The 17079-nt window shown below is 40.9% G+C and overlaps 4 protein-coding genes across 31 annotated transcripts; 2 read left to right on the forward strand and 2 right to left on the reverse strand.

The window, feature by feature from the left end:
* Positions 1 to 112: 112 nt before the first annotated feature.
* On the forward strand, positions 113 to 3919 carry LOC108616526 (U2 snRNP-associated SURP motif-containing protein). 2 transcript variants are annotated; one of them, XM_018011772.2, is made up of 12 exons: positions 113 to 326; positions 385 to 444; positions 498 to 554; positions 617 to 903; positions 964 to 1555; positions 1615 to 1658; positions 1718 to 2050; positions 2115 to 2357; positions 2414 to 2597; positions 2665 to 2905; positions 2967 to 3343; positions 3423 to 3919. In XM_018011772.2, exons 1-12 carry the CDS (start codon positions 321 to 323, stop codon positions 3807 to 3809), a joined length of 2811 nt encoding a protein of 936 aa, XP_017867261.1. In that variant the 5' UTR covers positions 113 to 320; the 3' UTR covers positions 3810 to 3919. The 2 variants fall into 2 exon arrangements, with proteins under 2 accessions (XP_017867261.1, XP_017867259.1); XM_018011770.2 differs by having other exon boundaries at positions 114 to 326; positions 2653 to 2905.
* On the reverse strand, positions 1207 to 8253 carry koko (cyclin Q). Its single transcript, XM_018011802.2, has 5 exons — positions 8060 to 8253; positions 4875 to 5067; positions 4642 to 4786; positions 4361 to 4582; positions 1207 to 4292 (listed from the first exon to the last, which is right to left on the reverse strand). Exons 2-5 carry the CDS (start codon positions 4955 to 4957, stop codon positions 3963 to 3965), a joined length of 780 nt encoding a protein of 259 aa, XP_017867291.1. The 5' UTR covers positions 4958 to 5067; positions 8060 to 8253; the 3' UTR covers positions 1207 to 3962.
* Sou (required for meiotic nuclear division 5 protein souji) lies at positions 5965 to 7969 on the reverse strand. The gene has a single exon (XM_018011799.2). It carries the CDS (start codon positions 7735 to 7737, stop codon positions 6352 to 6354), a length of 1386 nt encoding a protein of 461 aa, XP_017867288.1. The 5' UTR covers positions 7738 to 7969; the 3' UTR covers positions 5965 to 6351.
* A 216-nt stretch (positions 8254 to 8469) lies between the features above and the next one.
* RIC-3 (RIC3 acetylcholine receptor chaperone) lies at positions 8470 to 16564 on the forward strand. 27 transcript variants are annotated; one of them, XM_018011775.2, is made up of 12 exons: positions 8470 to 8606; positions 10127 to 10540; positions 10662 to 10778; positions 10968 to 11122; positions 12412 to 12555; positions 12613 to 12739; positions 12958 to 12978; positions 13425 to 13723; positions 15139 to 15303; positions 15375 to 15467; positions 15604 to 15753; positions 15818 to 16564. In XM_018011775.2, exons 2-12 carry the CDS (start codon positions 10336 to 10338, stop codon positions 15950 to 15952), a joined length of 1611 nt encoding a protein of 536 aa, XP_017867264.1. In that variant the 5' UTR covers positions 8470 to 8606; positions 10127 to 10335; the 3' UTR covers positions 15953 to 16564. The 27 variants fall into 27 exon arrangements, 26 of the variants coding, with proteins under 26 accessions (XP_017867264.1, XP_017867271.1, XP_017867272.1 ...); XM_018011782.2 differs by lacking the exon at positions 13425 to 13723 and adding an exon at positions 14698 to 14822; XM_018011783.2 differs by lacking the exon at positions 13425 to 13723 and adding an exon at positions 14716 to 14822.
* Positions 16565 to 17079: the final 515 nt, after the last annotated feature.

Below are 17079 nucleotides of genomic sequence, written 5' to 3' on the forward strand. Positions count from 1 at the left end.
GTATTCTAAAACGGAATTTTAAAGTATAAAGTCTTTGATTAATTCAATTATTAAAATTTGTTATTGAAATGTTGTACATAAATTTTAGATATAGCCGTTGTTGTATTAGTAATTTAAGGTTTGAAAGTTATTTGAGGTCGTACTTCACTGATTATCGGTTTATGCATGACATGCATATTTAAAAATCTCCAGCTGCCAATTTGTATGATATATCGATATCGGCATTAAGAATTGAAATCGATTAAATTAGAGAGAAGAGGAAAATTGAGTTATAAAAAGTAGATGCGTTAAAGTGATAAATTGAAAGAGATCTCAGCAGTATGAAGGTAAAAATAATACAAGAGGTATTCCATTTCCAAGTATTTTACGTTTCGTTTATTTTAGCGCATCAGCGAGAAAAAGCTTGAGGCCTTTACGGTCGGTACATTTTCCAAGCGGCAATTGGTAAGGTCCAAGACCAATTTTGTGTGGCTTTTATTAAACTTTTGATTTTACAGTCTAAAAAGGAATTGGAGGAGCAGAAAAAGAAGGAAGATGAAGCGGCTGCGGCTCACGTGAGTAAAAGCGATTTAATGATAGAAGCGTACTGTAATTGTTGTCTTTTGTTTATGCTCAGGCGTTTAAAGAGTTTGTTGAGACCTTTCAAGAAGCGCCAACGGCCTCATCAAAAGTGTGGGTAAAGGCCGGTACATACGATGCGGGCTCCAGGCGAGAGGACAAAAGTGAGAAAGGCAAGCTGTACAAACCGGGATCCAAGCTGGTTGAAAAGAGCGCATCTGAAAAGGCAGAGGATTACGCAAAACTTCTGGCATCTGATCTTAAGAAAGATCCCACACCTCTCAAAAAGAAGAATCAGGAGAAGAAAAAGAGCAATTTAGAGCTGTTCAAGGAGGAATTGAGACAGTAAGATGACGGACTATTCAGTTAATAACTTGGTTAACCGTTCCCTTATATCTTTCGCAGAATACAGGAAGAGCGTGAGGAGCGGCACAAGTACAAGCATATGGCGGTGGCGAGTGCCCCAGTGGCGCAGCAGCCACAGCAACAGGTGCAAGCTCCGAGCACTTCTCAGTCTCAGTCGACCAATTCTCGAGATGCGGGCGGTTCGTTTGACACCGGTGATCCGAATACAACGAATCTCTATTTGGGCAACCTGAATCCGAAGATCTCCGAACAACAATTAATGGAAATTTTTGGTCGCTATGGTCCACTGGCAAGCATTAAGATCATGTGGCCACGCTCTGAGGAAGAGAAGCAGCGTGGCCGCAATTGTGGATTTGTGGCGTACATGAGTCGAAAAGATGCTGAGCGCGCGCTGAGGACTCTGAATGGCCGCTACATAATGGGCTATGAAATGCGCCTGGGCTGGGGCAAGACAGTGCCCATTATGAATACGCCCATCTTTGCGCCGCAGGCCCTACTCGAGCTCACGTTGCCGCCACCGCCGTCGGGGTTGCCTTTTAATGCTCAGCCGCCACCTAGCGAGGCGAATACATTGCCCAAGAAGAACTACAAGGACTATGATACCATTGAGGACAAGGAGAATATGGAGAGAGTAAGTCATATACACTGTCCATCAGAATAATTAAATAACAATATTTATTTTACCCGCAGGTTCTAAGCAAGTCCGTTGTAAAAGTCTTTATACCGACTGAGAAGTATGATTTCATTAAAAAGTAATATTAGATTTGATTATATTGAATTTTCTCAATTTTAGATCTGTGCTGAATATTATACATCGCATGATCGAGTTTGTCATTCGTGAGGGACCCATGTTCGAAGCCTTGATTATGAGCCGTGAAATGGAAAATCCGCTCTTTTCGTTTCTCTTTGACAACGAGAGTCCGGCGCACATTTACTATCGCTGGAAGCTGTTCTCACTGCTGCAGGGCGACACGCCCAGCGAGTGGCGAGAGCAGCAGTTCCGTATGTTCAAAGATGGGCCAGTATGGAAGCCTCCTGTTGCAAATTTCTACACGCAAGGCATGCCCGATGAGCTGGTTGTTGATCCCGATGCCCCCGTCGTGCACAAGGGCGCCTTATCGAACGCGTAAATAATGTTATTTGTAACTAATTTATAGTGGTTTATTTATACTTCGCATCGAATTCCGCAGACAACGCGATCGTCTAGAAGATCTCATACGACATTTAACACCAGAGCGTGCACGAATCGGAGATGCGATGATATTTTGCATTGAACATGCTGATGCAGCTGACGAGATTTGCGAGTGCATTGCCGAATCGTTATCGAACCAAAAGACCCTGGCTTCCAAGAAGATTGCGCGGCTGTATCTCATCTCTGATATATTGCACAACTGCACCGTGAAGGTATCGAATGCCTCCTTCTTCCGCAAATCGTAAGTTGATGTTAACAAAGGGAAAACATAATCCTGACTAATTGGATCGTTTACAGCGTGGAAAAGCAATTGGTGGACATTTTCGAGAGTCTACATAGCTATTATTTGGCCATAGAGAGTCGTCTGAAGGCAGAGGGCTTCAAAACGAGAGTCTGCAATGTCATACGCACCTGGGAGGAGTGGACAATTTACCCAAAGGATTTCTTATCACAATTGCACGCCATATTCCTGGGCCGTCAGGTATGCATTTCAGGCAGTGACTCATAATGTTAGATTATAAACAGGGCAAACGTAGTTTCCATTGCAGGCCACTTCACCAGCCCAAGCTGAAGAATCTCGCTCCGAAGAGGCTTTGGATGAGGACATTGACGGTGCTCCACTTTCAGGAGAAGATAAGGACGATGAGGATTTGGATGGTGTGCCGCTTGATGGTGCGGCTTTGTTAAAGAGCGCTCTGAAACTTGTTCTACCGGAATCAGCGGTAGCTACACAACAGCGAGACACGCCCAAGCGGGAACAATATCACGACGAGATCGATGGCGTGCCCTGTAAGTATCTGTCATAATATATATGCCATGGCATATATAATAATAGTTAAAATACTTTCAGTGGATGATGATCTGGATGGTGTGCCACTGGACCAAATACGAAAATCCTCAGACACGAAGTCGCAAGCCAAAATGCCCGGTTTTATACCATCCAAGTGGGAAACGGTTGACCCACAACAAGTTGAGGCGCAGGCAATAACCACTAGCAAATGGGACACTCTCGATCCACCAGATCCGCCGAAATTCTTCAGCTCTGATGAGGACAGTGATGGAGATAGCTCAAGCAAATTCAATGATGAAAAGCGGCAAAAGCTGCGCGAAATCGAAGTCAAAGTTATGCAGTATCAAGATGAGCTAGAGTCGGGAAAGAGACGACTGGAACCTGGCTATTCAATGCCCGAACAGGTTGAATACTATCGCAAGCGTTTGCTCAAGCGGGTGAGTTAACTAATAAGACGCCTGGCATGCTTATCTAAGCTATTCTCACTTATATAATTCAAAATATTGTCATCCATAGAACTCTCCTACGAATTCTGTCGACTCGCCGTTGAGCTACATACACGCAAAATCAAAGAGCATGCAGCGCAGTGAGAGTCCTGATCCCCGACATGTGCCCAGCTCTTACTACAGTAGCAACTCTCGCTCCAGTCCCAACCCACGCGGCAGTCGCAAGCGCTCCCACTCCCCACTGAGTGGAGGCGAGAGCAGTCGCAGCTCCAGATCTACCAAGCGCAATCGCTCCCGAAGCCAATCAGACTCGCCCAAGCGCTACTCAGAGCGTTCAAGTCGCACATCGCGTAGATCTCCGTCGCCAGCATCATCGTATAGCTCACGCTCGAATCGACGCAGCGCATCGCCGGGGCGTCATCGGTCGGACAAGCACAAGCACAAACATCGTCATTAAAGTTTTCCAGAATTCTTTGTAATTAAATCTTCATATATTCAGTAATTCAAGTACTTTTCTCTTTTTTTTTTTAATGCAAATAAATAAATCGTATGGGAATGGCGAGTGGATATCGAACAGCCAGTTCTTGGTGAAAATGATGATGATGTAGGTTCAGTTGGCCATGAGGGATGCCTCATGCTTGTACACTTCAATGACGTCTTCGATAATTTCCCACTGTTTCTCTCGAGTAAAGTCCTTAACGAGCGGCTTATACCACATGGAAGCCTCGTCCGACTCGTCGGTCAGCGGCACCTGCACGCCATATGTTTGCAGGGCCAGGGATAGACAGCCGATGGCCACGTGGGTGGGCTTGTATTTCAATATGTTAGGGCTGTGGTGAAAGTCCTGCAGGTACGAGGCGGCTGTCTTGGCAATCGGCACAGAGTTCCATATGTCCGTGCCCACCCAATCCTGCAGTGTCTTCATGTAGTACAGCAGGTACTGCACGGCCGCCAAAAAGAGAAAGCACATGCTTAAATGGCTGCTTCAGCAGGGGACTCCAGGCTTACCTTGTGTGCCAGCTCGATGTTCAGATCAAAACTGAGGGTGCGTGTTATCAGCAGCTCGGCCTGAACGATGGCATCGCGCATGGCCCAGTACTCGTCGTTCAGGTCCAGCGGAGCACTGTCGCGGTTCAGTGTGCAGTATGCCACGTTGATAACATCGCGGATTTTGACAGCGTCGTCGTCTTTGATTTTGCCAGCCAAGTAGAGCGAGGAGGCGGCTATTAGCTGTATATGAAACACAATTATAAATTCCGACTGCGAAAAGGATTCCATTGAACACTCACGAACTCGTCGTAGTCACTTGCTTTGACCTCCTTGAAGAAGCGATGGTAAACGATGGCGGCGCAGGCGGCTGTCAGCGGCTTCATCTTTAGCTTCGCCGCGCACTCGAAAATGTAGAGAGGCACCAGACCAGGTTTGGTGGACTTCCTGAAAGGTGTGTATATAATGAATACATGTGATTATCGCCAAGCGTTTCATGTCTGCAATTGGAGTTGTTGGCAGACGAGCGACTCACCGATAATCAATGGGTTTCATATTCTGTGTCTTGCTCGTCTCCACGTGCTGCTGCAACGACATCACATCCAAGACGTTTTTCATTTTACACAATCCGTAGTATTATTTCAGTGATCAATCTCTGCGACCGGCCAAAAGCTGTAGGCGAGCTCGTCTCTGCGTATTCGAGTTTCGTTGGCCACTCTAGCAAACAACTAAAAGCCAAAAAGACAGAAGCAGACCACAATTTAGTATGATACGATTGCAGACAGTGCGTGTGGTTGCCTCAGATCAGCTGTCTGCCGTCTGCCAGCGATTGCTAAAATGCACTGCAGACGGAGACGGAAGGCAGACCAAACAAAGCCGATGAAAATTTGAGAGCGTGTTTGCGACACGATCGACTCCGAAACCGGTTCGACGCTGGCCACTGTTGACCCACCGAGCGCACAGTGGGCGAAATTCACGAATTGCCTGGAAGTTTCTATGGGATATGAATATTTGACTGCTAACATGTGCTTGTTTTTGGTAAAGTAAAATATTTTAAAGAAATTAGGTTTCATAATATTTGATAATGATAAATCTTTGATATAGGGATTCAGATCAATCTCTATATTTTCCATAAATAGGACATAAATTATATTGATTTGATTATTGAGTCCTAGAAATGAAAAAATAAGCATGATGACGAATGGGCTATATCGATGCAATTATTGGGATTCGAAAAAAAATATTGATATAGAAAATAATAATAAAATGTAAGCTTATAAAAAATATAAAAAAATAATATTGATAGAAGGTAAAACACAATACATGACCTACAAGAGAGTTTTATATTGATGGAAACTTTAATTAATTATTGAGAGTGAATTCTTTGAAAACAAATTGTAATTAGTTAAATTTCCAATTTTATATGTATTTTGTTTCCTCTAAATTTATATGGCTAAAGCATCTATTAGGATGGCGCAAAATTATTTTTCGCAAAACTAAATGATAATCTTTTATATTTATTTTTAAATTTAATAATTTTTTTTTAATTTTCACTAGTCAAATAAATATGACCATTTTATTGATCCGTAGAGTCCAGTAATGAAGCAATAAACAACAATGCTGTATTAGAGATAAATGTTTATTTATTATGTATGTATATTACTAAGAGCTAATGGGTTTTAAATGGGCTGGTTAGGATTATTACTCTCATTCAAGTTGCGCGACTCCAAGTAGTTCGAATCCGCCTCACCAATTTAGCTAAAGAACATATCTAGATGAGCTGACAATCGCAAATAACATTTAAGGAAAAAGCTGCCCAAACATTCAACATCAGTAACCCAGTGTGATCCGTCCCCCGGTTCAGGTCAGCCACTCGCCATTTCGTCCTTCCTGGTGCTCCGCATCAGTGTCCACGCTCGAACCGCTCTAAGCGCGTCAACAGGCAGGCTCAAATTCAATTACATAGTATATATGTTATTATGATTAATTGCTTTATAAGATAGGTTCTACAATTAAAAGTAAATACGAACAGCCTCCTCGGCATTCTGTTCGACCGGGCAATAGGGACACTTCAGAATGTGCCCGTTGCTGAGCTTGTGCAAGGCGTCGTTCGAGATGACATGGCCGCATGTCAGCTTCTTCGGTGGATTGTCCTCAGTGGTCTGCTGGCGCAGGATCGGGCAGGCGAAGATCGAATGAAACCGGAACTCGGGCTGCAGGTCTATCTCAATGGGCAACTCGTCGCAGCCATTCCACATGGTCAGCACCTGGCGTGATTGCATCACTTGCTTGATATTCAGCAGGGCGGGCAGCGCGGTGCAGCCCGCGTTCACGACCACTGAGAGGGCAGAGTTTATGCTAATGCCCAGCAGCTGGCAAGCGTCCTTGAGGAATGTGAACGATAGTTCGGTCCACATTTCCTGGGCCAAGAAGATCTTGTAGGGCGTCTTCTCCAGGCCACCGGGCAGATAGATAAAGCTGGCCATCAAATTGGCAATGTCGTGCTCGTAGCGCACGGCAAACTTCTGGAAATTGTTCCGAGCATACAGGATGGCTTCGTGCTGGGACTCCAGGCCATAGGAGACCAGCTGCATGAATCGCATGCGATGCAGCCTGAACTCGATGAGCGAGTGCCGCTCGAGCAGCTGACTTGAGTGGCGAACAGCCCACACGAGGGCTTCGGTAAGATCTCGCTTTTGGATCTGTTTCCAGATGTTGTATATCTCGGCAAACTCACGCTCCGAGTCGAACACATCCTGGGCATCGCTGTCGCTCATTTTGCACTCCTTGATCAGTGTGCGAGCCACGTCGTCCATGCCTTGGCGGCAGTAGTGCTTGGCAATGGCCTTATTTAGTAGCATTAAGTTGTCCTCGTCCTGCAGCGCGTCCACGCGCATCGTCGAGCTGAAGTCAGAGCTGAAGTTGCGATCGATGGCCTTGCCAATCTTTGAAACAGAGCCATGGGAGTCGCGATGCTCCGTCGACAGCTTCTGCACGCGAACATTGCACTTGGATATGGCTTCTCTGATTATCTCCATCTGACTTTCAGTGAGACGCTGCGGAGCGGCTGGTTCTGTCTCCACCTGCATGTTCACAGTGTCGTCCATGGGATCGTCAGTGCTTCCAGTGCCAGGCGCGTTCATTTGTGTGCCTGTATTGAGCGTGGTGACCAGCATTTGACCTGCATTGCCCAATACATTAACCAACTCCGACATGAGCGAAGCAACATCTCCGATTTCGGCAGACGCAATCTCATGCAGCTGCTCCAACTTGCTCACAACGCGATCCAACTCTTTTTCCACAGTAACAATAGCTTCGTCGTCCATGATGTCCAACTCCGTCTGCGGCTCAACAATTAATTTGGTAAATTTGGAGCGACGCCAATCAACAGCGCGCATTAGATTTTTCACCAATTACAATTTGCAGAGTCTTTACGCGCTATTCTCTTGGACTAAGTCCAGATTTGCACTCCACTTTCAATGGGCAAACAGCAATATAGTTGGCAATTTTTAATTTTATTTTGGCTTTGTCTACAATAATAACACAAAGAAGAGCACCATCACTACCAGAGTTGCCTTGCAAGACGCAATTAACATAAGCACTTGATTTTTTCAGACCGCAAGATGGCAGCTCTGACGAGGGGAACAGCTGTTTTTAATATGGAACGCGACACAGGCGAAATATGCGTTTATATACAATAATGTTTGATTTTTAACTTACCCAAAATTGTTGCAATTGATTTAAATGATTGCTGTTTATCTTATTGATAAATGTCTATTGAATTAACTCATTATTTAGCAATTCACAAAAATTAAGTACGCGCTGTGACATTTAAGCCGGGAGAGTGCAGATACCAGGGCTGCCAAAGATTCTAATGGCGTGAAGCCCAGTCAAACTCTACTGCATAAGTAACGCACGAACAACCACCTGCTCTGCCGATACCTGAGCTACATGTGTTTACGTAGGAAAATCTTAAATTTATACATATATTTGATTTCATTATATTGTTTTTAAAATCACAAGATATTAAATTATATTATTGAGTTATGCATTCAACATATATTAGCGTTTGAATTGATATTAAACACAACTTTGTCCAAACGTTTTACAGCACTGCACACCCACCGACTTCATTTTCGATAAATTGTGGCGGCAGACCAATAGATATCGTCTGATATATATTGATTTTTCGAACACACTTCATAACGACAAACACGTAGTTTGAATTTAGTATATAAGAGCTTTCGAACGGTTAATTAAAATTAAGGTAATTTTTTGTGTACAAAAATACATTAAATGAACGATGGGCATTGTCTGGTTTATGGATATGCTCATCAATACAATTGCATAGAAAGTGTCACAAGTCAAGCGCAACATATGTATTTCTGTGTATTTATAAATAAATGATGAAAACATTTGTGAATTGTGCGACATTGACTTGTTACAATGCCCGTGACTCTATAAATAACTAATGTGAGTGCTGGACATGGACAACGGAATGTCACTTCTTGACCACACTAATGAATAAGCCAACGTAGGCAAAAGTATTCAAAAATATTTAGCTTTGCCATTCGACTTGCTAAGTAGAGTAACAAAATAATGGCAGACGAGCAATGAGAAAATTTATGTATAAATGTATACATAAATATGTATATTTTTATTTTATTGCACATAGAGCACTTTCGCTAGTCAATGGGCTTGAAAGCGAAATGAAAATTGTTACAGAGATGCGAAAAAAACAAATTCGACGTGTGTATGTGTGAGTGTGTTGAGTCTGCATGTTTACAGTCCAGAGAGCGTGCGATGGAAATGATAGTAAATGTGAAAACAAACAATAACAAATGTAGATACATATGTACATTCCCACTTATGTATATATGTATATGCAGTATGTATGTTTGTATCTATGAAAATTCCGTCTGGTTAGCCGAGCGAGTGAGAGAGGAACGGGATAGAGTGATGGGAGATAGAGAGAGAAAGAGAGCCAGCCAGCGAGCGAGAGGAGGTGAGCTGTCAAAATACAGGCCGAACATATTGCAAATTATTTTGTCGTATTCGTTATATTTTAGTTTGTAGCCAACAACTGGCGGCAAATGCGGCAAAAATAACAGACAAACACCCAAATTATGGCCGACCGTGCGCCTTATGAATGCCCGCGACGAGCGACTCGTCGACGTCGACGTCGTCGTCGTAGTCGCAGTGGTCCATGTCGTGATCGTGATGCTGTTTTTAAAAATTCGCTAATAGTTTCAAAATTTTGCTTGGCCAGTTCGGCAATAACATTGGAGCTTCGCGTAGGCAATCGTCGTCGTCGTTGTCAGTGAACCATAATTTTAATTTATGATATTTGATTTTATCTTTTTGCATTTACTTGTTGATTGCAAAAAGCAAGAGCTGTGCTAACATTTAAAATGCATAATTTACGGTTCACGGCGGAAAAAGAATTATGAGACAGCCAAACACAATACTGAAAAGTGCGAGCGCTAAAAATAAAATAATCGGGACTGATATTTATGTAATAAAATGATAAAAATAAAAAATATTTTTGTTTAATATTTAAAACAATTTAATTGTGATTAGAGAAAGTGACAAAGTGCTACAAGTGAATTTATAGTAATTGAGCAATTTAAATTATATAAATATATAGTACAAAAATATATCTATATACGATTAAAATTGAAATAAAATTAATTTGCCATTTGACAGAGTCAAAGAGCTCCAAGTGAATTTTTATTAATTGAAAATAATAAATTATATAAACATATAATATAATATAACTCTTTTCAGATAATGCAATAATAGGACTACAAATCGACTAGAGCAAAAAACAAATAAAAATAACTAAAATAAAACGTAACAAAAATGAGCCAACGCCAAAGCTAACCTCAAGGAATCGAACACAATAAAACTCAGACACAACTGCAGCATCAGCTATATATACACATATATATTCATAGCCGGACGGACGACTAGGGAGAAGCAACTGAGCCAGCAACATGTCCACAGCAACCGCCAAGCAGAAGCAACCACGCGCTGCCAGCGAGGAGAGCATGTCGCCCAAGAAGATGGGCGTGATTGCGCTGGTCACTGTGGTTGGCTGCGTGGCCATCCTCTGGCCAAAGGTGTTCCACCCCATGATGTTTGGCGGCACGCCGCCCAAGCCGAGCTACAAGGATCAGCCACAACGCGGCATGCCTGGCGGTGAGTCTGGATTGAAGCAGCCTAACTTGTTATTATTATAATTTCATTTATTTTTATTTATTATCTTTGAATATTGTAAACGTGTGTCTGTGTTGTTGTTGCTGGTGTTGTGGTTGCCCAGGTTGCTGCGATGTCGTGCTTGACAGGGAGCAGTTCATGAATGCTTCGAAGCCCAGCGTCGAGCCATTTGGCCCCCATTTGTATCGCAAGCAGATCAATTTGTACACGGGCGAAATAAGTAGGTCTACAAACTCGGGGAAGTTTTTTATTTGAGTTCGTTTGTTTGGTTTTGCTTTGATTAATATTTCAGCTATACTAACGGTGCATTTGCTTAAATATAATTAACAACTAATATCACTGTGTTTATAGATTCTCTAGTTTCACGTGTTGATTCATGTTTGATTAATTAAGTTCTAATTTGCTGTAGGCCTACGTCAGGAACGGCCCGCCCACCTGCATCCGGAATCCATTTATCAGGCAATGCGTGAGCGTGGGCGTGCAATACCCGCCACGCCCACCGTGCCCATAGTGGAGCGGAAGACTTCGCCGAGTAATCCACCGCCGCGCATCGTTGACGGACGGGTTAGTTTCCACTTCGACTTCGACTTCGACTTCGACTTCGACTTCGACATTGACTTCTACTTCGACTTCCATTTTGACTTCCATTTCGATTTCGACTTCCAATTGGAATTCAAATTTCCACTTGCAGTTCGCTGCAAAGATTCGTCGCTTTGCGGCGTTCGGTCGGCATTTGGTCTAGAGGGGGAACAGGGGAAACTCTGGGCATGAGACATCGGCCAGGTGCTATAAATAGATGCGTTTATTTTATTTGGATTTGGTTTTTGTTTTTATGACACTGCACGCAAATTGAAGGCAAAAGACAGGCAAAAGAAATTATACACAAAAGCCAGCGTACAGCAAGAGGGAAATGAGAAAGCAAAAAAAAAAAAAAAAAAAAAAAAAAAAATAAATAAATAAAAGAAAATATTGTTCAAATTGAACTTGTGCCAAATCCAATGCGCCACCTGCCCGCGCATCCAATTTGCTCGATTAGCTGAGCACAGATCTTGTAAAGAGCTGCCAGCGCTGCCGACCTTTAACATATAACTATGCACATCTCTCTGTCATATGGTGAGCACAATTTCATTTTGATAAGCAATCAAGTTGGATAATTGCAGCGCAATATATTTATATTTTTAATCATATTATGATGGATGCTTCAGCATTTCTATGACAAATTGTTTATTATGGGAGAGAGGCAGAGGTAGTGTAGCTTTCTGTTTGTCTGATAAGTTTAGCCAGCTAAACTAAGAAATGTGTTCCAATAAGAATTATGCGTTTTGGCAGTTTTCTCATTAGCTTTTGTACATACATATATGTATTGGATTATTTTCAACACATTTATATTTTATATGTTATATTTATATTTTATTTCAACTCAATTAAAATTTTTGATTTTTAATAAATGTTAGCGATTTAAAAAAAATTTCTTTCATAAATAACTACATACATACATTGTTTATAATTTACAAAAAAATACAATTGAACCTATTTATAATGAGAAATCAGTATATAATGACTGTTGAAAATAAAATTTAATGTAAAGGCTAGTGCTTTTGAAGAAGAAAACAAGACCAGTTTTTAATAATTAATAATTAATTTATTGTAATACCAGACCAGCTCCACAAGGGTGTAGGGTATCTTTCAGTTAAAGACATTAAAGCTATCTCCGTGGCTTACCAATTCTTTTACAATATTTATGCAGAGTCTTCGCTGTATATTAATCTAAACTCACCTAACGAACTATAAACTTGATTATGATTAAATTTGTGATTATCATCTAAACTCTTGTATTCTTTTGCCCACCTCAGCCGGGACCCATTCCTGGCATGCGGCCGCCAATGGGCGCGGGCGCCTTCCACCAGCCACAGCAGCGGGCGGGCAGCAGCATGGGCTTCCTGATGCCACTCTATACGATCGGAATTGTGGTGTTCTTTGGCTATACGATTATGAAGGTATGAACTTGTTGATGCTACTCGAATCCAATTGCTTGCTAATAATTGTTGTTGCAGATTGTTTTCAAGAAACAAATACCGAATGCTCCATATGGACCCACTCCAGGGGATCCCAGCTTCCGCCGTGATGTCTTCGAGCAACAGAATCACAGTCAAGTGGAGGACTTGAATGGCACCAAATTGGGTAAGCTGATGCTTTGAATATATAGATTTTAGATTCTACATAGACCTCTTCTAGTTGCACAATACTGCATCCACACACACACATATACACGCACACACTCACATATACATATACAGGCACACGTACTTAACTCATAATCAATGCTAATCGAATCGTGCATTTGTTTATTTTTTTGTCTATTTTCTTTGTAATATTGTATTTTGCTGCATTGCGAAAAGGTTGGCGTGAACATCAGACAAGTAAGCTAGAAATACTTTTGAGTTGTTATATGAGAAATATATACACATATAGAGAACTTGGATCCTTGATCTGTTTTTGTTTGCTCCGTTCAGTTTTTTAAGATATGTCCTCGTCATTTGACTTAGCAGCTAGCCAGTGCATCAATCAATCAATTAAAGTTGTACATGTAACTGTATGTGTGTATGTATGATGTATGTATGTATGTATGGATGTAATTAAGTGTCTACTAATACACTAGCCATAACCAAAGCCACAAACCGAACCCAAACACTTGAGTAGCTAAAGGAAATTATTCATATACCAAAGTGTAAATACACAATTTATGTTTTGTTGATAATCATTTCTTATTTGCTGTACATAAATGATGAATGCTGTTTCGTTGTCCTTGACGATCCCCAATCAACATAATTGTTAGTTTAAAGCAAATCCTACGACCACTTTCTAGGAACTGCAACGAGTGCAGCGACGGCGGCGGCAACGGCGAATGGCAGACGCAACGACAAGGAGCTCTACAATGCCACCTTGTCGGCCACGGAGCTGGCCACGAATCTGTCCAGCACACTGAAGGCCCACCAGCAGCAGTGCCATGCGCCCAAGTCCCTGGCCGAGGTGGAGAAGACGCTGTTCAATAAGGAGACGGAGCAGCTGATGGAAATTGAAAAGCTGCGCAAGAAGCTCGAGGATACCGAACGCGAGATGGCCAAGTTGATAGCCGAAATGAACACCGATCAGTATGAGGCTAAGGTTAGCATCCAAACAGTAGCGCTAGCTGGAATTGGTGGTCCCCCGCTCCCACCGTAGCCCCCACCCAGAAAGAACAATCTCCATTGACTCCATACACACATTCACATTCTTTACTTTACTTTTAATCTGTATTTTTAGTGAGTTCCGATCTCATCGATATTAATATGCTATCCTCTCTCTATATATACATATACATACATATCTCTATATATTCTTTTGTGTTCTCATTTATTATTCAAGATGATTGCTATGAAGTTTCTCAAGCGGCAGCAAAATTTCTAGTGCAAACCCAACATTTTAGTTACTATCAGATCACAGAGAATAGACCAAACTAAGTACAAGACATAAGTTCGTTTCTAATTTTGATTTTTAGAGATTGTCAATCCCAACCCCCTTTACTTGTGAATGAAACCTGTAGCTAAAAAGTCAGTTCAGCTCTTGAGTTGCATGCCTTTTGGGCCTTGCCTCATTCGGTATTGTCTCTCTCTGTCTCTCTTCGTCTCTGTTGCACTTGCTTCGACTGTTGCATGTTCAGGCCTGTTCTGCCTTTCTCTTTCGCTGTCAAACTCTTTCTTGCCTTACTAACTCTTGCTCGTCTGTGATCGGCATGCCAAACTCTAGTCATACTAACCAAGCACAAATAACTAAAACTAATAAGTAGCTCTCTCTCTCTCTTTCTACTATCATATTAAATTTATATGACGGGGACATATTTTATAAAAATGAAAACGAGCTTGGAAATAAAACCTATATATACATACACATATATATATATGAGCTATATCAATGATATCAAGTCATAGAAAGTCTTTTCAATCATGCCAAATCGCAAATCACAAATTCATATTGAAACATGCCAATGTTCTGAGCCAAATCTAATTCTTCGTTTTCATGTAACACATGTATATTATATATATACATATATCTCTTCCCATTCCAAAAATATATATATTACAATATGTAAAATAAAATAGTTGTAACGGCTATACAAGGTCTTATAGACGCTGCCGATGAGCAATTGAACATGCGAGACGTGCGAGGGGCGAGGATCGAAACTGAAACTGAAATTGAAACTGAAACTGAAACTGATTTGAATAAGGTTAGCGCCGACAAATGGGCCCGCAGCAATCGTTGAACGTTTTGATTTAACTCTTTTATTTTGCTAACTCTGTTTTATTTGTACTTTAACCCAGCCAAGTAACCGAAACATTTACGAGTTTGTGTTGTTGTTTTGAGTAAATATTGTTATTGTTTATTTGATTAATTTGTTTAACAATTGTTAACTGTTCTACTTCTAGTTGAGCTCAAGAATATATATAAATATCTTTAAAAAAAATGCTCAATTTGTTTCTTTGTCTTTTGATACAATTTGTAATTTTATTCGAATACTAATTTCGAACATTATTTTCGCACAGCAACCGGACGACATCGAAAAAACGAATTTGACAAATGTAGAAAACCAAAACATTTCCAATGGGCATACAGCTAACGACCAGCAGGGTACCACAAAGTCGAGCAACACCAAACAACAGCAGCAGCAGAGGAAGCGACGCGACATCAGCGCTGAGCGTGAAATGACGGTAAAAATCTGATTCGAAATTCGCATTATTCTATTATTTGATATATATGTATATACATGTATGAGCTGCAGGTTCTTGGCATGGAGCTAACAGCTAGTTGTGAGGGCGGTCAGAGGTGGACCGGACGCCCTCCAACACCTGTTTATCGCGCATCCAGTGAACATGTAAGTGGCTCCGCTCCGTTCGCACCTGCCACCACCTGTCAAAGAAAGTTCCAAGCAGCGAAACCCTTTGAAGCAGCTATCAAAATCGTAATATGTCTTGTCTGTAACTAATTTAACTCCTCCTCTTCCATTGCAGTCCAAATTGGAAGAGAATCTACCCGAGCCGCAGTCCATTTACTTGGAAGGCGCCTTGGCTCACGACTCGCAAATTTTGGTAGCCGATTCGCAAACGAAACGCGAGGAGGTCTATGACTCCGAGCTGAATGGATCATCTGAGGAGCCGGCTGTAAGTATAATATCAATAATATAATAATATTAAGATTAATATTTAAATTACTTTGCTATTCCAGGTCATACTCAGCAGCAAAATGACGCTATCATTGATTAATTTGGATGCAAATCAACAAAATGGTAGCGATAGCAAGCAGGAAATCGAAAGTCCCTTGGCCGATGATATTGAAATAATTGGACACGATGAACGCTAGAAAGTCTCGTATATATATGTACAATGCAATGCAAGCCATATATATGTATATATCTATATATATCTATGCCCATTTTCATTTTTTTTTTTAACACACACGGTTGAGGATATGAGTGAAAGTTAAGCACGAATGTTATGGACTGATTAAACAAAGTAAAATCCTGTTAGTAATTTGGCATTTGATTTATATATATATATATATGGCATATGTATTGTGTGTTTTGATATCGATTTTGTTTTCGAAATCAGTTTAGTTTTTTTTTTTTGTCGCTTTATATCTTTGCATCTGTTCGGTCAACTGAACATCTAAATGTATGCCAAAAAATAATTCATTAAATGGATATTCATACCTCCTAATTAAATTACATATATATTTTTAGTTGAAATGCAAATTAAACTAGTCTACCGCCATCGATTTAAGAACTAAAGCATATTCACTCTGCAAATTCGACAACTATTGTAAACTACAATCCTCCATAGGAATCCATAATATTATAACTTTCGATTGCACCTCATTATGAAACATTAAATTAATTTTAGTAGCACAGTGTTTTGTGAATTTAATTTAAAATGAATATGTGTAAACTGAAAATAAATTTTAATCTTGATTTGACTTGAACTGGTTTTATTAAACTAACAATATAGCATAATTTCAATATTCAAAATTTAAAATGTGAGCAAAGCCCGCCAATTACGTTACAGCATGTAATGTGCTATCTGTATGTTAAACTCAAAGTGGCATGTTATTAGCAATTTGAGTAAACTAGATGCTTGAGTGCCCGCACTAACTCTGGTTAGTGGTGCCCGCCAAAGTTGAAATTGGATGCCTAACCTACTGAGTCTTTTAACGGTGCCACTGAAGCACCGAGTCCTTTAACAGAGCTGCTTGTGCTTGCTTTAAAGAGAGCCCAACAGTAGAGCGTTAGTGAAGAAGGATAATTTTCTATGAAAATTGGGGTCTTCATTAAATCTATGTAGTTTTACATGAGCGCATCATTTCTGTAAGCACAACAGATTTAAAAGTTTGTTGTTTCAGTTGCCTCATATTTTGAATTAAACTATCGAGTTTGCTATCTTAGCTTTACATGTTTTATTATATTAATATACAGATAAATAAATCAACTATAT

The sequence above is a fragment of the Drosophila arizonae genome, chromosome 5, assembly GCF_054131065.1.
Source record: "Drosophila arizonae isolate 15081-1271.41 chromosome 5, UAZ_ARI_1.0, whole genome shotgun sequence".
Taxonomy (NCBI): domain Eukaryota; kingdom Metazoa; phylum Arthropoda; class Insecta; order Diptera; family Drosophilidae; genus Drosophila; species Drosophila arizonae.